Source organism: Notolepis coatsorum (genome assembly GCF_963971535.1).
Source record: "Notolepis coatsorum genome assembly, chromosome: 1".
NCBI classification, from domain to species: Eukaryota; Metazoa; Chordata; class Actinopteri; order Aulopiformes; family Paralepididae; genus Notolepis; species Notolepis coatsorum.
This window is the reverse complement of record NC_140165.1, coordinates 17,417,382-17,437,201: the sequence shown is the minus strand read 5'-3', so window position 1 is coordinate 17,437,201 and position 19,820 is coordinate 17,417,382. Positions and strand designations below refer to the sequence as shown.

The following is a 19,820-nucleotide window of genomic DNA, read 5'->3' as shown; positions in this document are numbered from 1 at the left end:
GTAATTAGTATATATATAGTTTGTGATAAGGACTCGCCATATTTAGTTTCAGAATCCGGAGATTGTTAGCCCCTTTCGTGAATGTGATGCACTGAGTGAATCCACAGTCACTTGCTCCTCAATAGGAAACCAACCTAGATTTACCCTGAAGGACTGGTTCTAACCGAACCGTTCGTTATACAAGTATCACAGAGAAATGTCAAAGGTACTCACAGTTGCACGAGGGTTTCGAACAGAGATACGGGATGGTTTGAAAGCTCGGCGTTGCTAATAAACATTTTAAATATCTTTTATAAACTGCTCAAAACGGCATTATTTCCGGCGTTGGCTGCCTGGTGTGATCACAGCGCATGCGCATCATGCACCCAACGCCGGAAATAATGCCGTTTTGAGCAGTTTATAAAGAATATTTAAAATGTTTATTAGCAACGCCGAGATTTCAAACCATCCCGTATGTCTGTCCGAAACCCTCGTGCAACTTTGAAACGTCTCTGTGATACTTGTATAACGAACGGTTCGGTTAGAACCAGTCCTTCATGGTAAATCTAGGTTGGTATCCTATTGAGGAGCAAGTGACTGTGGATTCACTCGGTGCATCACAGTCACGAAAGGGGCTAGGAGATTGTGATCTCAACATTGACATTGTATCTCTCCGTCGCCCAGTGCGCAGAAGTAAAGCATTGAATCGTGACATATCTAGATTGGTTGTTTCCTCTGGACTGCATAATCCTCCGCTATATCTATCTATTTATCATCTATGTATGTCAATATAGCCAATGGAAATGATATGGCTTATCGCCACCTACTGGCCCGCATGCTTGTTGGAGCAATTTATATGCGTTTATGTGTTTGCGTCTGGATCAGGTTTTCTTTTTTTAACACTGTCGTGTGGACGAGGATTTCTTTTTAAACGGAGCCTGAGAATATCCGTTTGGCAAAAGATCCAGATACGTGGGGACATGGCCTTACTGTGAGGGCTGGCCCAGTACTGCACGCTTCCAGGTGCCAATTACCATCACGCACCTGAGAGGAGTTTCCAATCAGCTCGACGGGAGCCCTCTTATACACGGTTTGCTGAACATTCTGTGTCGGGTCGTTTTGGTCACCACCAGCTACTGCTTTTTCCTCTTGTGTGTTTCTTCAGTGCGCCCTTGGAAGTTGCTGCTGTTTCCTCTCTCTGCCTCCGTGGACCCGTGCCTCGTATTTACACTTTGCTCCTGGTGAGTTTTTTGGAAGTCTATTTTTTGATGAACTGATATCCTCATTTTTATCCTGGACTCAATGCCTTCATCTGTTTTTGTGTGTTCCTTAACACTGAAGAATTGTCGCTTTGTTTTGTTACTGGACTCTGCCTCGTAATTCCTACGTTTCACTACTAATGACATTCTCCGTTTCTTTTTCTCCATGAGTGGATTATTATAGAGCTGCAGAGCCACAGAGCCAACTCTGCTCTGGGCAGTGCTGCAGAGCCGCAGAGCCCTACTCGGCTAAAGGACATTCCCCTCGAATGCATTTACATTATTGTTGCTCATTTCTGTTTGTGAAATAAATACGCCCATCGTTTTTGGCTAACTCTGAACTACCTGTCTGTGTCGTGCTGTTGGGGTTGTTTACAAACCATAACACGTACCTTCCCTAGGATGTACCCCAAAAAGAATATTCCAATTATCTGATTGTGAGCGTGTACTGAACCGAAGGTCCGGAACCAAATATGTGTACCGTTACACCCCTAGTACAGATATAGTATCTACAGATATGTAAAAAGGATTATATGCAGGTATATACAGGCAGATGGGTAGATTGACAGTGGATAGATACGGTAAGAATAACTGTATATAGCATTATTGTACATGATATCATACGGAGATATGTGGTATATGCAGGTGTATAAGTAAGTAGGTAGAAGGATTGTATGCAGGTATATTCAGAATGATATTGATATATATGTGGTAAATATGAATATATACATGTGTGTATATATATACGGTATATACAACATCACTATTGTACATGCTATCATACAGAGTTATATGGGTAGACTATAGTATGAGGTAGATAATTATTATGATTAGGGCGGTGTACAGTAGGCTTGGGCGGTATGATGGTATTATGGTATACCAGGGTATTTAGAAATCCCGTCGGTATGATTTTCAATACCGTGACGTCACAGACTGTGCGCCACGCGACGTTATAGTGTGTTCCTGTGGGTCGCCCATCTCGTATGTGTGTTAATCTGCATGACAAATAAAGACTTATTCTTCTATAGAATGCAGTTATGGACCGGTGGCCATCCGTTTATTAAGGTTGAATGGACCATGGGTCCACTTCCAGACATCGGATGATTGTGGATTCGGAGCGTTTTTCTAAAGTTTTGAGAGTATGGATTTGTGCGTGAATGTGGACTCGGGAACATGTTGTTTGGGTAAGTTATGTTATGGTTAAGCGTATGGAAGATGAACGTATGAGGGTCCGGATATCTTTTCTTAAAATGCGGGATGTTCATATGGATAATTGTCAGAGTTATGAATGCCGGGAGTGTATGTTTGGTAAACCGTTCCAGTTCGACTGATTGTGTGTGCGTATTGGCTTCGGTGATTCGCTACAGGGGTTTAACGGCTTCAGCTGGGTTTTGATGATCAGTTCATCAATGCAGATTAAATTTTGTGCGTCTGTATGTGTACTGTTGTGAGTTTGTGAGTCACGTTGGTCTCATTTCAGCCTCCGTTATATGTTATTTGTTCCGTATGTTGTTTCATATCTGTGTGTCTCGCATTTGTGCGCGCTGTGCAGTTTGTTTACGTTGGTAACACGGGTTGCTAAGGAATTTAGGTTTGAGGTTGAAGAAAGTGCACGTTTAGGTTGAAAGAACGGCCCAAATGTCAAAGTGTTTCAATATCATTCTTAAGATACCACAGTTATGTTGTGGATGTAAATGAACGTGTGCTTGCTTATGTAGAAACAATGCAAGATAACGAGACCTTTTCATTATAACGTCTTGCAACTATGGTTATGACTAAGATATCAAGTATTTACTCCCAGAAAATCTTTATGTATGGTGATACAGAGTATATTGTTAACTTAGCTCCCCCCCCCCCCCCCCCCCCGCTGATGAAAGTCATACTCTGGTCTGCATCCCCTTAACAATTGTGTGTATTGAGCTGTACTGTATTGTACCCATTCTGCAATCTGTTAATAAAGTTTTCAATCAATCAATCAATCAATAAATACCGTATACTGATGTCAGAAAGGTATGAAGTTATGAAAAAAATTATACCGCCCAAACCTAGTGTACAGTGTAGGGTAGTATACAAATCAAAGATGTTTATATGGTATAAAGCAACATTATATGATTCGTAAGAGTAATTTAGAGAATGTGCCATATGTGTTTGGGCAATCAAACAAATCTTAGTATAAAACCTTTCCAAATGGACGTACTATTCAGTAAATGTAATTGATCGGCTCAGTGCTTCTGTATCACATGATAGTTAAAGGTTTAGGACTTAAAATTAGAGATGTTCCGATACCATTTTTTCCTTTCCGATCTGATTCCGATACCTAAGCTTTGGGTATCGGCCGATACCGATACTTATCCGATACCAGTGCATACATTAAAAAAATAAAAAAATAAAAAAAATATTATATAAATTATAAAACTTTTTTTTTTTTTTTTAATACAAGTTCAAGTTCAAGTTCTTTAATAGTTGTCATACAGAAGTACAGAATACTTTCATACAAAATGCTTCTTACTGTTACGCTCCAGAGACTGTGCTAGACAAGATAGTATCAAATAACATAATAACATAATATAGCATGAATTTAGAAGAAGAAAATGAGGTCACAGTGTTCGGTATAGACATATGTACAATGTTCTGAGTTACCATATAATATACAATACACAATACTATGCAGTGTACTAATGTACAGTACTATCTAGTGCAAAGCAGAAATGGGATGAGGTACAATTTTAGGTACAATTTACAGTAAGGTGTACGAGTTGTAGTGCAATCCTTCATCCATAAATATAAAGTGTGGGGAGTGGGTGCTACAGTGTGTTTGTTTAAAGTGGGTGTGTGCTATAAGTGTGTGGAGTGGGTGCTACAGTGTGTTTGTTTAAAGTGAGTGTGTGCGTGTGGATGTGTGTGCTATGTGCGTTTGGTGGTTGTTGTTGTGTAGTGTTCATTCATTGTTCGTTTAGCAGCCTGATGGCCTGGGGATAGAAGCTTCTTCTGAGTCTTTCTGTGCTCGCCTTGAGACTCCTGTATCGCTTGCCTGACGGCAGCAGTTCAAAGAGGCAGTTGTTCGGGTGACTGGAGTCTTTAATGATTCTCTTAGCCTTGCCCTTGCAACGCTTGTAGTGAATGTTCTGGAGGGTGGGGAGCCCCCCTCCAATTGTGCGTTCGGCTGAACGTGTCACTCTTTGTAGTCTGCTTTGGTCTTGTGCAGTGCTATTCCCAAACCAGGAGGTGATGTTGCCGGTCAAGATGCTCTCTATTGTACATGAGTAGAAGTTCTTAAGGATCTTCTGGCTGACTTGGAACTTCCTTAGGCGCCTGAGGAAGTAGAGGCGTTGTCGTGCCTTCTTCACAACACTGTTAATGTGTGTGGTCCATGTCAAGTCCTCGGATATGTAGGCTCCGAGGTACTTAAAGCTGTTGACTCTCTCAACCGGTGCCCCGTCGATGCTGAGGGGGCTGTAGTCCTTGACCCCCGACCTCCTGAAGTCCACAATCATCTCCTTTGTTTTGCTGACGTTCAGGGAGAGGCTGTTTTCCTGGCACCATCCCGCCAGGACCTTGACCTCTTCCAGGTAGGCCCTCTCGTCGTTGGCAGAGATCAGGCCCACCACCACTGTGTCGTCAGCAAATTTGACGATTGTATTGCTACTCCGCTGAGCCACACAGTCGTGTGTGTACAGGGAGTAGAGGAGGGGACTCAGAACACAGCCCTGGGGGGCCCCTATGTTGAGGGTGATGGATGAGGAGGTGCAGTTGCCTGCTCTCACCACCTGGGGTCTGCCAGTCAGGAAGTCCAAGACCCACTGGCAGAGGTCATAGCCCAAGCCCAGGTCCCTGAGCTTGGCTATGAGTATGGAGGGGACTATGGTATTGAATGCCGAGCTGTAGTCGATGAATAGCATTCTCACATAGTTCCCCTGCCTCTTGTCCAGGTGTGATGCTGCTGTGTGCAGCACATGGGATATGGCGTCCTCCGTGGACCTGTTGGGGCGGTATGCAAATTGCAGGGGGTCCATGTTGATGGGGAGGGAGGAGCAGATGTAGCCCTTTACTAGCTTCTCGAAGCACTTCATGGCTATGGAGGTGAGAGCTACAGGGCGGTAGTCGTTGAGGCAAGCAGGCTTGGATTTTTTGGGTACAGGGATAATAGTGGACTTCTTCAGGCAGGTGGGGATGACAGCCTGTTCTAAGGACAGGTTAAATATGTCAGTGAATACTGGGGCCAGTTGGTCGGCACAGACTTTTAGGACGTACAGTACAGCTACTGTTTATATACTGTTTTTTTTAGTAATAACTATAAAGTTTTATTCAACAACAGGTGATTGTATAGATTAGTATTAGTATCAGTAATTGAAAACTATTTCAATGAGTTCACCCACGGAAAGGTTGTTGGCACATTAGTTCCACACGGACATTATTCGTTGCTGCACTTGCTTCCACAAGAAGGCTCCGTTTAGTAGCAGAGGCTCTGTTGTTGTGATTTTTGCACAATAAATATTCAACATTCTCTTTTGAGACTCCGCCTCAGACTCTTATCATTTGGCACTAAAAGCTAAACATTGTCGCCGATATGGCTGTCCGCAACATGTCATTAATTGTGTACGCGACGTGCAATTGTGCAATGATAACTGTAACTGAGGGGTACAATTCCCTGACTGTATTGATAAGTATGGTATCATTAAACCACTACCGCTTTATGTACTTTAACTACTGGCCATACAGTACACAATATATGAATATGATGAACACTTCCCACAATGAAATCGGTTCCAGTCAAAGGTATTAATCAAGTATTTAATGGAGCAAAAGGTACATATGATACTTATATTACATTTGATTGCACTTGTAAGGCAAATGAGTATTCGTAGGCAAATCAACACTGAATGTCCATTCTCTGGTTACGCAGGAGGCAAGTATACAACCTGGCTCTTAGGGAATTATATCTATGGTACACTTAATGATATAGCGGGATATACTGGAAGGGGTCCTCCCGGTTGTAAGCCGGCAGGGGGGGTAGGAGAGCTGTCGGTAGTAGAACGTCTGGTCAACGATATCTAGGGAGACTTCGAGTACAGAAGACAGTGCGATAGACTCTTGATCCGCAGACGAATACAGCTTGGTTCTCTTGTAGGCTGTAGCTCCACAGTGAAGAAAGCTAGGCGGCCTCAGGCTCTCTGAGCGCCGACTCGACCTTGACTCCTCTCGGGGGTAAATCCAACACTCACAGGCGTCGGCGATTATCCGCTCCACAAATCACAGTACCAAAGCAAATATATATTCCAGCCGCACAGGGCTAAGCAGTCGTCGGGTAAGTAATCCAGTGTACATGTCCATTTGGTCCTCGCCTAGATCTCCTCGGATGAAAGCGCCATGTGGTCGGCCCAGCCTGGATAAGAATCTAGCTAACACGAGGAAGCGTTGGAGATGCTGGTCACTTTAGAACTCTAACCGCACGATGCACCATACACAATAGACTATTATTAACTTAATAGAAATACGTCGCACTCGACGGTACAGTGCCAAACTCTGACAATTCAGTTATTAATTCGCACGCGGTCTCAATGCTATTCTGGGGCCAAACAGGCCATACTTCACCGCACGTCGTATCGTGGGTGAGGCTTCACGTTGGTTACTAAGTTTCTGACTAAGTGCCTCTGTATTCACTTGCGCCATATTTATATGCACGGTGAACAAATAGTGCCACTCTCATTTCTGTCGCCGTATCCCTGGGCAGGGCCGGGGCTAGTACAGACATGTCTTGTCGGTAACTTTGAACTTGACTCCGGGGGCTGGTCCCCTGGCGCCTGGTCCTTTGTCCAATAGGAGAATGAACTATTATGGGCTATAGTAGGCTAAAGGGATATTCCGTGTATATGTACAAGGAATATACAAGGGATATCAAACGATATACAAATACTATTCAATATATATCAACAAATAAATATATATATACTCGGTTTAATCTGATCCTTCGTAACAATAACGTTACCGTGAGCTAGGTTAGCTAGCATCAGAGCTACCGGTATATAGAAAAACTAACGTTACTGGTGACATTGTGATTTAACTTGGAATACTCCTTTGCCAACTTGCTGTACTTTGCTTGCAGGTCTGCAGCCATTATTGCTGGATTATGAATAGCCCCAACTTTAGCCAAGGTAACGTTATGGCTAAACCTTTAACGTTAGTTAATGCTAGCTTTCGGTTAGCTGTTCAGCTAATGCTAATAACATCAGAGCTCCCCGTCAACAGCGCTCTGCCGGGACGATGGCATTTTAAGAAAATATCTGCTCTGCTGTTAAAATGGCAATTGACACTTTAATTCACGGTCGATTAAGCACACGTTTGTTTTATAATGCTCACTCAGCGAGTAGGGTATATCTACAGAGCCCAACGTCCGCAGTGTTGTTGATAAATTACGTCATATGGTATCGGAGCGCAACATTAGAGGGTACTCGCCGATACCGATACCAGCATTTTAGGCAGTATCGGCGGCATTTCCGATACTGGTATCGGTATCGGAACAACTCTACTTAAAATCCGTATCAGCAGTAAAAATATCGCTGTGTTCAGATATCTCCCTCTCAGCCTTCCTATTGTCTCAATAAAGAAGCTTCTCTCCTGTGTCTCCCTTACTATGTCTCCCTCTCAGCCTTCCTACTGTCTCAATAAAGAAGCTTCTCTCCTGTGTCTCCCTTACTCTGTCTCCCTCTCAACCTTCCTACTGTCTCAATAAAGAACCTTCTCTCCTGTGTCCCCTACTCTGTCTCCCTCTCAGCCTTCATATTGTCTCAATAAAGAACCTTCTCTCTTGTCTCCCTTACTCTGTCTCCCTCTCAGCCTTCCTACTGTCTCAATAAAGAACCTTCTCTCCTGTGTCCCCTACTCTGTCTCACTCTCGGTCTTCCTACTGTCTCAATAAAGAACCTTCTCTCCTCCTGTGTCTCCTCTACTCTGTCTCCCTCTCAGTCTTCCTACTGTCTCAATAAAGAACCTTCTCTCCTGTGTCTTCCCTACTCTGTCTCCCTCTCAGTCTTCCTACTGTCTCAATAAAGAACCTTCTCTCCTGTGTCCCCTACTCTGTCTCCCTCTCAGCCTTCCTATTGTCTCAATAAAGAAGCTTCTCTCCTGTGTCCCCTACTCTGTCTCCCTCTCAGCCTTCCTACTGTCTTAAACAGGGAGGGAAATTATACAGCCGGACAAGATAACAATAAATAACACATTTAGAAGTTGTATTAAATTTAGCAAATATGGAAACAGATAGAGAACATTTCAAAGCACTAGAAATTGCAAATATCAAATGTTTTACCTATTTCGAAATTGTGCAACATTTTCGGCTTTTCTGAAGAATCCAGATAATCACAGATAATAGTGTCACATATTGTAAACCCGCCTACGGGTTTGACGACCTCAGAGGGTAAACAACCTTCTCTCCTGTGTCCCCCCTACTCTGTCTCCCTCTCAGCATGGAGATCCGTCTTGGCTTGATGCGTGAGATTCAGAGAGTCGATTGGCAATTGACCTACTGTATCTCAAACCCTGCCCTCCTTTCTGAGATAGGTCAGCAAAGCCATCATTTGACAATCCAGTGGTGATGAACATTTCAAAAACAGCAGTCATTTCCATGACTAACGCTATGTTAACAAACTTCTGTGGAAGTCATTTCAGCTGCACCAACCACACTGACCGCTCTCCAATTATCATTTTTAGCATAGACGGTAATATGAAGCACAGGAAGAATGTTGGGAAGCATAGGAAGCATGTTAGGAAGTCTAGGAAGGATGTTAGGAAGCATAGGAAGGATGTAAGAAAACATAGGAAGGATGTTGGGAAGCATGTTATGAAGTATAGGAAGGATGTTATGAAGTATAGGAAGGATGTTATGAAGTATAGGAAGGATGTTAGGAAGCACGAGAAGGGTGATAGGAAGTATATGAAGGGTGTTGGGAAGCATATGAAGGATGTTAGGAAGTATAGGAAGGATGTTAGGAAGTATAGGAAGGATGTTAGGAAGTATAGGAAGGATGTTAGGAAGCATAGGAAGGATGTTAGGAAGCATAGGAAGGATGTTAGGAAGCATAGGAAGGATGATAGGAAGCATAGGAAGGATGATAGGAAGTACTGTACTGTATATGAAGGGTGATATGAAGCATGTTAGAAAGTATAGGAAGGATGTAAGGAAGCATAGGAAGGATATTAGGAATCATAAGGAGCATGTTAGGAAACATATGAAGTATGTTACGAAACATAGGAAGCAAGTTATGAAGTATAGGAAGGATGTTATGAAGCATAGGAAGGATGTTAGGAAGCATAGAAAGGATGTTATGAAGCATAGGAAGGATGTTAGGAAGCATAGGAAGGATGTTAGGAAGCATAGGAAAGATGTTAGGAAGCATAGGAAGGATGTTAGGAAGCATAGGAAGGATGTTAGGAAGCATAGGAAGGATGTTAGGAAGCATAGGAAGGATGTTAGGAAGCATAGGAAGGATGTTAGGAAGCATAGGAAGGATACTACTACAATCATCCAAATAGACACACAATGTAAGGTCTGGTTGGCTGAAGCCTGTGAAGTCTTTAAATCATGGGCTATGGCAGGTAGACGCAGACGTAGCCTACAGACTTAGCCTGTGCTGGAGGACAAGAAGCTCACCAATGAGAGATAGTAAAAATGTAAGTTGGCTACCTAAGTAAAAATATTATATAGCTAAGAAGCTGCAATGCTTAGTTACAATGCTTACAATGCTTTTGATTTCTGGAAATAAGTGAGCCTTATTAACAACGTTAAACATCTCTACCATCAGTGTTTCCCACAGTATTTTGTGAGACTGTGGTGGGTGAACCTCTGCCCGTCTAGGGGGGTCCGGGGGCATGCCCTCCCGGATAATTTTTTTTTTTTTTACTTTATTTTTTAGCGTTTATCGCTTTTCTGGTCAAGCATGACCGACAGAAACAGGTTGAAATGGGATGTAGAGCAGGGGAAGACATTCTGAGAAATGACGGCGGGTCCGGGAATCGAACTCGTGTCCCCCAGATCCGTGACGAGCACGGTTTTCCCCGACGCAGAAATAGCGCAGAGATATGCGGTGAGCTACGGGAGCTCCCCTCTTTTTTTTTTTTTTTCTTTTTTTTTTTAAGTTAAATGCATCAATCTGGTGCACTTTGAGAGCAAAATAAAGAGGCTAGATCTATGATGAACTTTGTGCTCAAAACACAAAATCGACTAGAGCATACATTTGAGCCATCAAAGAAATGAAGCAAAAGTGGTTACCAGTGTTGAACTGGTTTATTTTTTAGAAAATAAAAAAATATACTGGATTACTATTACGACTACTACCACTGCCAATACTACTGATACATCCCTATTGGCAAACTTTATATTTAAAAAAAAATTGAAAAAAAGAAAATGATAAATATTTATTTTAATTATTTATTAATAAAAACATGTGGTTCATTATAAAACTGTGCCTGGACCAATTAGGCCCGCCACAGTCTAGGTAATTAATGGGAAACACTGCTACCATGCACTGTAGATGGAATCTCCAGATCAGACAATATTGCTGAGTTATGGTAGTTATAGTACCTTATTCAACTGTGTTCAAAGTGATTTGTATACGGCAGATAACATTGAAAGTAGGCACGAGAAGATGACTCAATGATGATTATGTCACATGAGGTGTACCAAACTATAAACAAGCTGTCTGTGGTCGAGATCATATTACTGTTGTACACCAGTCTGAGGATATATCCTCTCCTTGCCTAGATACCTACCTACCTAGTCAGCCTAGATAACTACCGGCCCATAGCTCTAGTCAGCCTAGATACCTACAGGCCCATAGCTCTAGTCAGCCTAGATAACTACAGGCCCATAGCTCTAGTCAGCCTAGATAACTACAGGCCCATAGTTCTAGTCAGCCTAGATAACTACAGACCCATAGCTCTAGTCAGTCTAGATTATAATCGATTCTAACATATTCAAATCGATGCATCGATTCTAACACATTAGAATCGACGCATTTCGATTAATCCTCGTTACACCCCTACTAATGATAGATACGACACTCATCACTGTGACCTTTATGAGAAGATTGGTTGGTCCTCTGATGGAGAGGCGCAACAAACACTGGCATTTGTACATTTTTAAGGTCCTTATTGGTAAGCTACCTCCTTATACTACATCATTATTCTAATGGAATTTTTAAACCTATGGAACCAGTTCTAGTGACTGGCTGGTCCTCAATGTCCCCAAGTTTGCTCTGAACAGGGTAAATCTGCATTTTGCTATGATGCCCCTCTAGCTCATAGAATTAACTCCAACCGTCCTTAACACTTTGAGTGCCAACGACGAGAAATATCGTTATTTAATCGTTATTGCTTTTATTAGCGATATCCATTCATTTTTCATCAATCCAGCCTCACGTTATCATTGGGACTGTCTATGAGCTTGAACAGGGCAAATACTGCCCCCTATCGTCTCCCGGATGGTAATGCACCCATTGGATTGGACTCAATGGAAATGCATGAAGAAAAAAAAAACCCGGAATCCACATTTTACTTCTCAGGCATGTAAACCGAGACAATTGCATTCATTGTGGACCCTCAGAGCAGCGTGGAATATGTGTTTCGAGGTTGGATCGTTGGATCAATAAACGCGATCGATATTTGGAATGGCGATCAGGAATTGGAATAATCTTTTTGCAGAACATCTGATGTGAGGTAAGGAATCTATTTTACCAGTCTTGGGCATAGCTGTCAACCCTACCGGTTTTTCCGGTATTCTCCTGTTTTTTCAACCCTCTTCACACGCTGTTCACAGCTCACGGATTGGTACGTATTTTGTACTTATTATTTTTTACAAAATGGCTGCAATTCCCCTCCGTGACGACAGGTGGCAGCAGTGTAGATTAGAACGTTATCACAGGAAGTCAGACCGGGAGACGGTTGCAACCCGAAGAAGAATAAGAACAGAACAGCGAGCGGATTTGCTCAGAGCTCAGGGGAGAGACTGATGCGGCACCGAGGGTGTCAAATCAACTTAGCCAGTGTCTCTTGATTGCCCACTCTGTGGCTTTTGTCTCTGGAACAAAGGGTTTGCAAATCTTCTGTGGATAAAACAATACAAAGTTACTGTGTATGTGATGCAGGAATGTGTAAATGTCTTGGTGAACAGCCGTTTGCTCTGCGCCTCCCCTGTAAGGTTCACGCGTCCCCCTCCTTCACTCCGACGCCCAATTTCCTGAATGCGATTTATAAATAATAATTGATCCGTTTTAAAAGTTGTCATGAATTGTCATGGTATGACAAATACAGTTACTGGTAACTCGCAGGCATTGCAGAGATATTGAGGAAAAACACAAAATCGCATTGGCTTTTTTTCTATCTCACATTTCTCTAGACACACACACTGTTCCAAAATGATATTCCCACTGCTAAATTAATGACCATAGGTATTTTTTTATAGCTTTAACGAGTTGTAGTATTAATATGTAGCCTACAGTGATGAAGGTATAAAGACACTATGGTAATACATTGATTGATTGCTTTTATAGTTTCACAAACACATCAAGACAAATCACAAACACAAAGAAATAAAAAGAACAATAGTATGTTGCCAGACACTGTCACATCAATGAACAAACATACACCATGTCATATGCTATACACTAAGGAGGACGCAAGGGGCTGATTCTCTGACATATATACACACATTACATATATATATATATGGTGTATATATTATATATATATATATATATATATATATATATATATATATATATATATATATATATATATATACACCAGCGCCGCCAATAGATAAAACAAATTTACTAATCAATCTCACAATTTTCTGTAATCAATCTAGATTAATCTAGATTAAAAACAGCATTTTTCTACATAAAACCGAAGCTTGTAATAGATATTTACTTGAGTAAAATCATGGAATTAATGTAAAATCAACACAAAGAAAGTATATTTAGATTCAAAGACTATTTTAATAGCTTTCTTTGAATACAGTTTCTCTCCTGTGAAATACAAATGTTCAACAAAACCATAATTTACATAGCATTTACACTCTAAGTAGGAAAGTTTACCCTACAACGAATGGCTGGGTACATACAGGTTTTGACCAGCAGATGGCAGCGACGAGGCAGCTCCATTGGGAGGGGGAGGGGCCGGGTGGGAGGGGGCGGGCTGAGGGGGTGGGGCCAGGAGAAGGGGCGGGGCTAAAACGTGCACGTTTTAGCAAATCGTAATGTTGACAGCTATGGTCTTGGGGTAATCAGATGTTTTTTTTCACATATTCCACAACGTGTCCCCTATGTGTGTATGTGTGTATATGACGTTAGTGCTGACCAGGTCATAGATAATAGATTTTTCAGCCCGCTTCTCTAAGTACACATATAATACTATCGATAATCTAGCGTTTATTTGAAAACGATTCATAAATCAGCCGGAAAATTATAACGTGTTGTGTGTATTCCAGTAAATGGCTATTTCCGCGGAATCTTTGATTTTTTCTAGTAATTTCCAAAAAGATCCGTTTATCAAAACGGTATAAAACGGAAATGTACAGATGAAAAAACAATCCGTTTCGTACATGTTGACTGCAAGCAAGTCATTGATAAGCGACGGGCGTATTAGACACATAGCAATACCCAGCCCTCCAACCCAGTACCTGTCTGAGGATGAAGCTGGTGGAGGTGGTGCTTCCATCAGACCTCTTCAGTCGGCTCCTCCTGGAGTAGGTCCCTCGGTTCACCTGTGGGAGACAACCACGAGATCTCTACCGTCATCCCAGTCTTAGACACACACACACACACACACACACACACACACACACACACACACACACACACACATACACAGCAGCCTGAAGAAAGAACTTAGCCAATAGCAACACACACACACACACACAAACTAGAAAGGTGTGCTCAGTAGAACACAAATCTCCACCAGGCGGCAGCCACAGAGCTCTTCCACTGTCTGTGGGAAAGAATAAAGACTAGAGCCCATCTGTACTTTTGCACTATTACGAATTTCAAGTTTTTTCTTTTTACTGAAAAAGGAACCAAAGGGGCTAAATACTATTTTACTAATAATATTTTCCAACCCAAACTATTCATAAGAGTGTAATATTCTGATCGTACAATTAGTCACACACATACAATACAAGACAGCAACAGACACACATACAATACAAGACAGCAACAGACACACATACAATACAAGACAGCAACAGACACACATACAATACAAGACAGCAACAGACACACATACAAGACAAGACAGCAACAGACACACATACAATACAAGACAGCAACAGACACACATACAATACAAGACAGCAACAGACACACATACAATACAAGACAGCAACAGACACACATACAATACAAGACAGCAACAGACACACATACAATACAAGACAGCAACAGGAACACATACAAGACAAGACAGCAACAGACACACATACAATACAAGACAGCAACAGACACACATACAAGACAAGACAGCAACAGACACACATACAATACAAGACAGCAACAGACACACATACAAGACAAGACAGCAACAACAGACACACATACAATACAAGACAGCAACAGACACACATACAATACAAGACAGCAACAGACACACATACAATACAAGACAGCAACAGACACACATACAATACAAGACAGCAACAGACACACATACAATACAAGACAGCAACAGACACACATACAATACAAGACAGCAACAGACAATACAAGACAAGACAGCAACAGACACACATACAATACAAGACAGCAACAGACACACATACAATACAAGACAGCAACAGACACACATACAAGACAAGACAGCAACAGACACACATACAATACAAGACAGCAACAGACACACATACAATACAAGACAGCAACAGACACACATACAATACAAGACAGCAACAGACACACATACAATACAAGACAGCAACAGACACACATACAATACAAGACAGCAACAGGAACACATACAAGACAAGACAGCAACAGACACACATACAATACAAGACAGCAACAGACACACATACAAGACAAGACAGCAACAGACACACATACAATACAAGACAGCAACAGACACACATACAAGACAAGACAGCAACAACAGACACACATACAATACAAGACAGCAACAGACACACATACAATACAAGACAGCAACAGACACACATACAATACAAGACAGCAACAGACAATACAAGACAAGACAGCAACAGACACACATACAATACAAGACAGCAACAGACACACATACAATACAAGACAGCAACAGACACACATACAATACAAGACAGCAACAGACACACATACAATACAAGACAGCAACAGACACACATACAATACAAGACAGCAACAGACAATACAAGACAAGACAGCAACAGGAACAAAGCAACGCCAGCACCTCTGACAGTGTCTGCAGACTGGGAGTGGCTCTCACTGTCAATGCTGAATGGACAGCTAGCAGCGCTACCTTGATCCCCTTGAAGCACTGCTAGCTGTCCATTCACCACTGACAGCTAGACTGGTGCTGAATGGACAGCAGCTAGCAGCGCTACCTTGTTCCCAGGGTTCCCACAGACATTGCAAAATGAAATTCAAGGACTTTCAGGGACTTTTCTAAGCACTATTTTCCATTTTAAAGGGGCATTTAAAAGGATACAATTCACTTTTAAATGCTGTTTTTTTATTGAAAAGAAAATCGGATCCAATTTATGGCTTAAAACCAATTTCCGACAATTAGTTACACTTTAGATAAAAAAAATTAAATAAAAAACTATATTTCTTGATTCAGAACTATTTTATCATGGATGAACAAAACTTTCAATGCAAATGGTTGATTTTAATTTCAAGGACTTTGAAAAAATAATGTAAAAAATATTGGATGTTTTCAAGGAATTCCAGGCCTTGACTTTTCCCCCCCAAAAAATCAAGCACTTTAAGCACTTCAAGGACCTTGTGCGAACCATGTGTTCCCCTCGAAGCATTGCTAGCTGTCCAATCACCACTGACAGCTAGACTGGTGCAGAGAGGACAGCTAGTAGCGCTACCTTGTTCCCCTTGAAGCACTGCTAGCTGTACATTCAGTACTGACAGCAAGAGCTGCACAGCTCCCCGTCTGCAGAGTCTGTGGTGCTGAATGGTAACTCTGGTGGACGTGTGCTGAGCCACTGGGCACTCGTTATAACAACAGCACCAGAATGGCAGCCTTCTGTGACCTTTAAAAAAAACTGCGTAATTGTATGCCTATGTCTATTCCATGTCTACATTGCTGTGAAGCACTTTGGGCTGCAATTCTTGTATGAAAAAAGGTGCTATACAAATAAAGTTTATTATTATTATTATTATTATTATTATTATTATTATTATTATTATTATTATTATTATTATTATTAGTAGTAGTAGTAGTAGTAGTAGTAGTATTATTGTTATTGAAAGTGACATTTTGACCAGGTTGCTCTTCACGAACAGTTCATGATGCTTCCTGACATGATGTCACTCATAAGTGCAGAGCGTGGGAGCAAACGCAAGCTTTCCAGAACGTCCTGGAGGTTTAGGACGGGCTGTGTAATATTCCACCTCTATTCCAGCCCAGATTAGCCAATTGGGGGCAGAATTGTTGAAAATAGGGTGTTGAGATGCTCAAAGGGGGCGCTATTTTATTTGTATTCAGATTCAGATTCCTTTATTGTCACGTCACTCACCTTACAGCAAAGAAAGAGTGAAATTGTGAAAGAGGGAAAATGTTATTTATTCATATAATTTTAATATCAGGACAACGACATGACTGGAAGTGGAACCAGAGAAGAGTCTACACAATCAAAATCCCACTTCAGAAACAGGGAAAGTGTCACCTTTTATCAAAGAAAAGATAGGGGGGGGGGGGGGGGGGGGCGTTATGGACCAGGGTGTCAGGTAGAGGGGCGTTTGAACCAAGAAAGAGAACCACTGGTCTACCTGTTAAATGTCACCTGTGTATAGTGTGTATACTTTACTTAATCATAGTATATTTAGATTCTAGTGTTTATTGTTGTAACCATGTTTATTGCAACAGTGGCTCGGGAGGTAGAGCAGTCGTCTGGTAAACCGGAGGTTCCCGGTTCGATTCCCACTCCTCCCTGGCAGTGTGTCAAAGTGTCCTTGAGCAAGACACTTAACCCCTAATTGCTCCCGATGAGCAGGTTGGCACCTTGCATGGTTGCCTCCACCGTGAATGTGTGAGTGAATGGGTAAAAATGTGAGGAACAAATTGTAAAGCGCTTTGGATAAAAGCGCTATATAAATGCACCCATTTACCATTTAATGTATAATATAACTGATAGGGCATCTGCACATTTGAACACACTGCCTACTTGCTCATATGCGTATATTATTCAGAGTTAATTATATTGTTTACACTGCCTATTTTTACTTTTCTACTGTACCATAATTTGTATTGCCTGTATTTATGTCTTTCTACTATTACCCTGCCCATACCTGTACCCCCCCCCCCCCCCCCCCCATGCTGATATGATGCCTGCATTTCCCCCAAGGGGATCAATAAAGGAATATCTCATCTTATCTTAAATGTATCCAATTTAGGATTATCTTGTTCTCTTTTTCTTTCTTTCTTTCTTTTTTTCATCCTTCCTATACCTGAATGTCCAAATATAGCAGCATTAGTAGCCTCCTGAGAGCTAAGTTAATTATCTATAGCAGCATTAGTAGCCTCCTGAGAGCTAAGTTAATTATCTAGCAGTGATTTGCTCCATTTCAGACCTATTCTCCAGAGTTAGTGACAATGTCACCATTAAAGAGTCAGAACCTACTTTACCCCGAATCTATCAAACAGGGCCAGCTAAACTGGGTCACCTTCTAGTTTATTGTTCCTCTTTTTGGGGGGGGGGGGGGGGCTTGTATTACATAATCGCTGTGTGTTATAATGAGATATTAGGCTGCAAAAGCACCCTTCTTATATATACAAAACATATATATGATGTTGATACTGACTTTGTGGCTCGAATATGATTTTAAGGATAATACTATGGCCCATTCCGAAGTGGTGGGCCATGCAAGGAGAATATTGACACTATTACTATATGGGAATTTAGCCTACAGACAAAAATGTTGAGCATTAAATCATTTATCCTAATTTCCACACAAAACACAAACATGTAGGCCCATTCGGGTAATAGTTAAAATGTGTATCACAGTAATAGTAGCCTATCCCAAATAATTATATATGTTGTTTAGTTATCACTGGAACCTGAACTACAGAGATAATGGTTTAAACCAAAACCCAAATTACCCACATCCACATACAGGGAAACACTTGTGAACATTAAATTCGGACAATACATTTATCTGATTTCAGAGAATAGCTTAATAAAGACCACAACGAGTTATTATAACTCAATTTGACGCCTATGTTATTCTAGTAAACTAAATCGGCCTCATTAATACTCAATTAACCTTCAACTCAAGCTTCAGCAGAGAGACCCTATACACGGACATTTAAGATGGCTCTGCTGATGTGCATTAGTTAGAAAACAGCCTATCAAACAAATTAAACTTAATTGTATGTGATGAAACATAGGTTTGTGTCCTAGAAGTGCAATCGTTTCCACAACTATGAAACTGAAAATAACTTGAATAACATGTGGCCAAGTGAGTGACCTACAGCACCTGAAAGATGGGCGCCTGGATGCCCTCGCCGATCTTGTTCCGTATGTAGATGTGTCGAGACATTTCGGCCAGAACATCGGTCCAAAGGGGTGGTTGCTGCCCAGCCCAGTGGTAGTGCGGCGGGTTCCGGACGGCTTGCTCCAGTTTCAATCACCTACACAACGACAGCCTCAGAAGAAGTGAACATGAGTAGGACTCGGACTGTCTCCCCTAAAAAAAGACGCTCTTCTACCTTGTGAGTCACACAGGTGCTGCCGCTCTCTGGCGCCCTCTGCCGTTCGCAGCTGCGAACTGCGCGCTCTGGTTTGTCAGAAACAGATGTGTCTGAAGATTGAGAGGCAGGGGGCTATTTTTAGGCGAGGCTCTTTGTCTTGACCGAGCATGTCCTTTGTGGAATGGAATTAAATTAAATGACAAAGTAGGCTAATAATTAGGGGGGGGGGGGGGGGCAATCAGGATTTATTTGGTCTTTTAATCTTTGGGTAGGTCTAGGACGTTTTCTTGATGGAGATTGACTTGTAGATGTGGGGAAACTTAAAGGATAACTCCACTATTTTGGGAAATTAGCTTATTTAACATCTTCCCTGGAGTTAGACAAGAAGATGCATACCTTTTTTGTCTCTGTGCGTGCATTTTAGCTTTGGGAATAGATGCTCCGTTAGCATAGCTTAGCTTCATCACTGGAAGTGAGGCAGGACAGTAGCCTTACAGTGCCTTACAGTGTATTGCAAGGTCTGACATTGACCAAACTTGATATGCATGACCTTGGTGGGCTCTAGGTCAACTCCTGAAAAGGGGGTCAATGTCAGACTTTGCAATCAAAAGTTAGGGGGCTAATAACCCTTGCCATAATTTCAGTGTGCGCCTAACTTTTGATTGCAAGGTCTGACATTGA

At 41.7% G+C, this 19,820-nt stretch overlaps 1 protein-coding gene across 1 annotated transcript in view; it reads right to left on the bottom strand.

Annotated features, from left to right (window-relative positions):
- LOC311224699 (voltage-dependent L-type calcium channel subunit beta-4-like) overlaps positions 1-18,988 on the bottom strand; it is a gene marked incomplete at both ends in the record, with an annotated part of 79,281 nt that extends 60,293 nt beyond the window's left edge. The window contains 2 exons of the mRNA XM_084309788.1: positions 13,909-13,992; positions 18,926-18,988. Of these exons, the coding sequence (XP_084165914.1) occupies positions 13,909-13,992; positions 18,926-18,988 (147 nt within the window). The remainder of the gene's footprint in view (positions 1-13,908; positions 13,993-18,925) is intronic.
- Between the last annotated feature and the right edge of the window lie 832 nt (positions 18,989-19,820).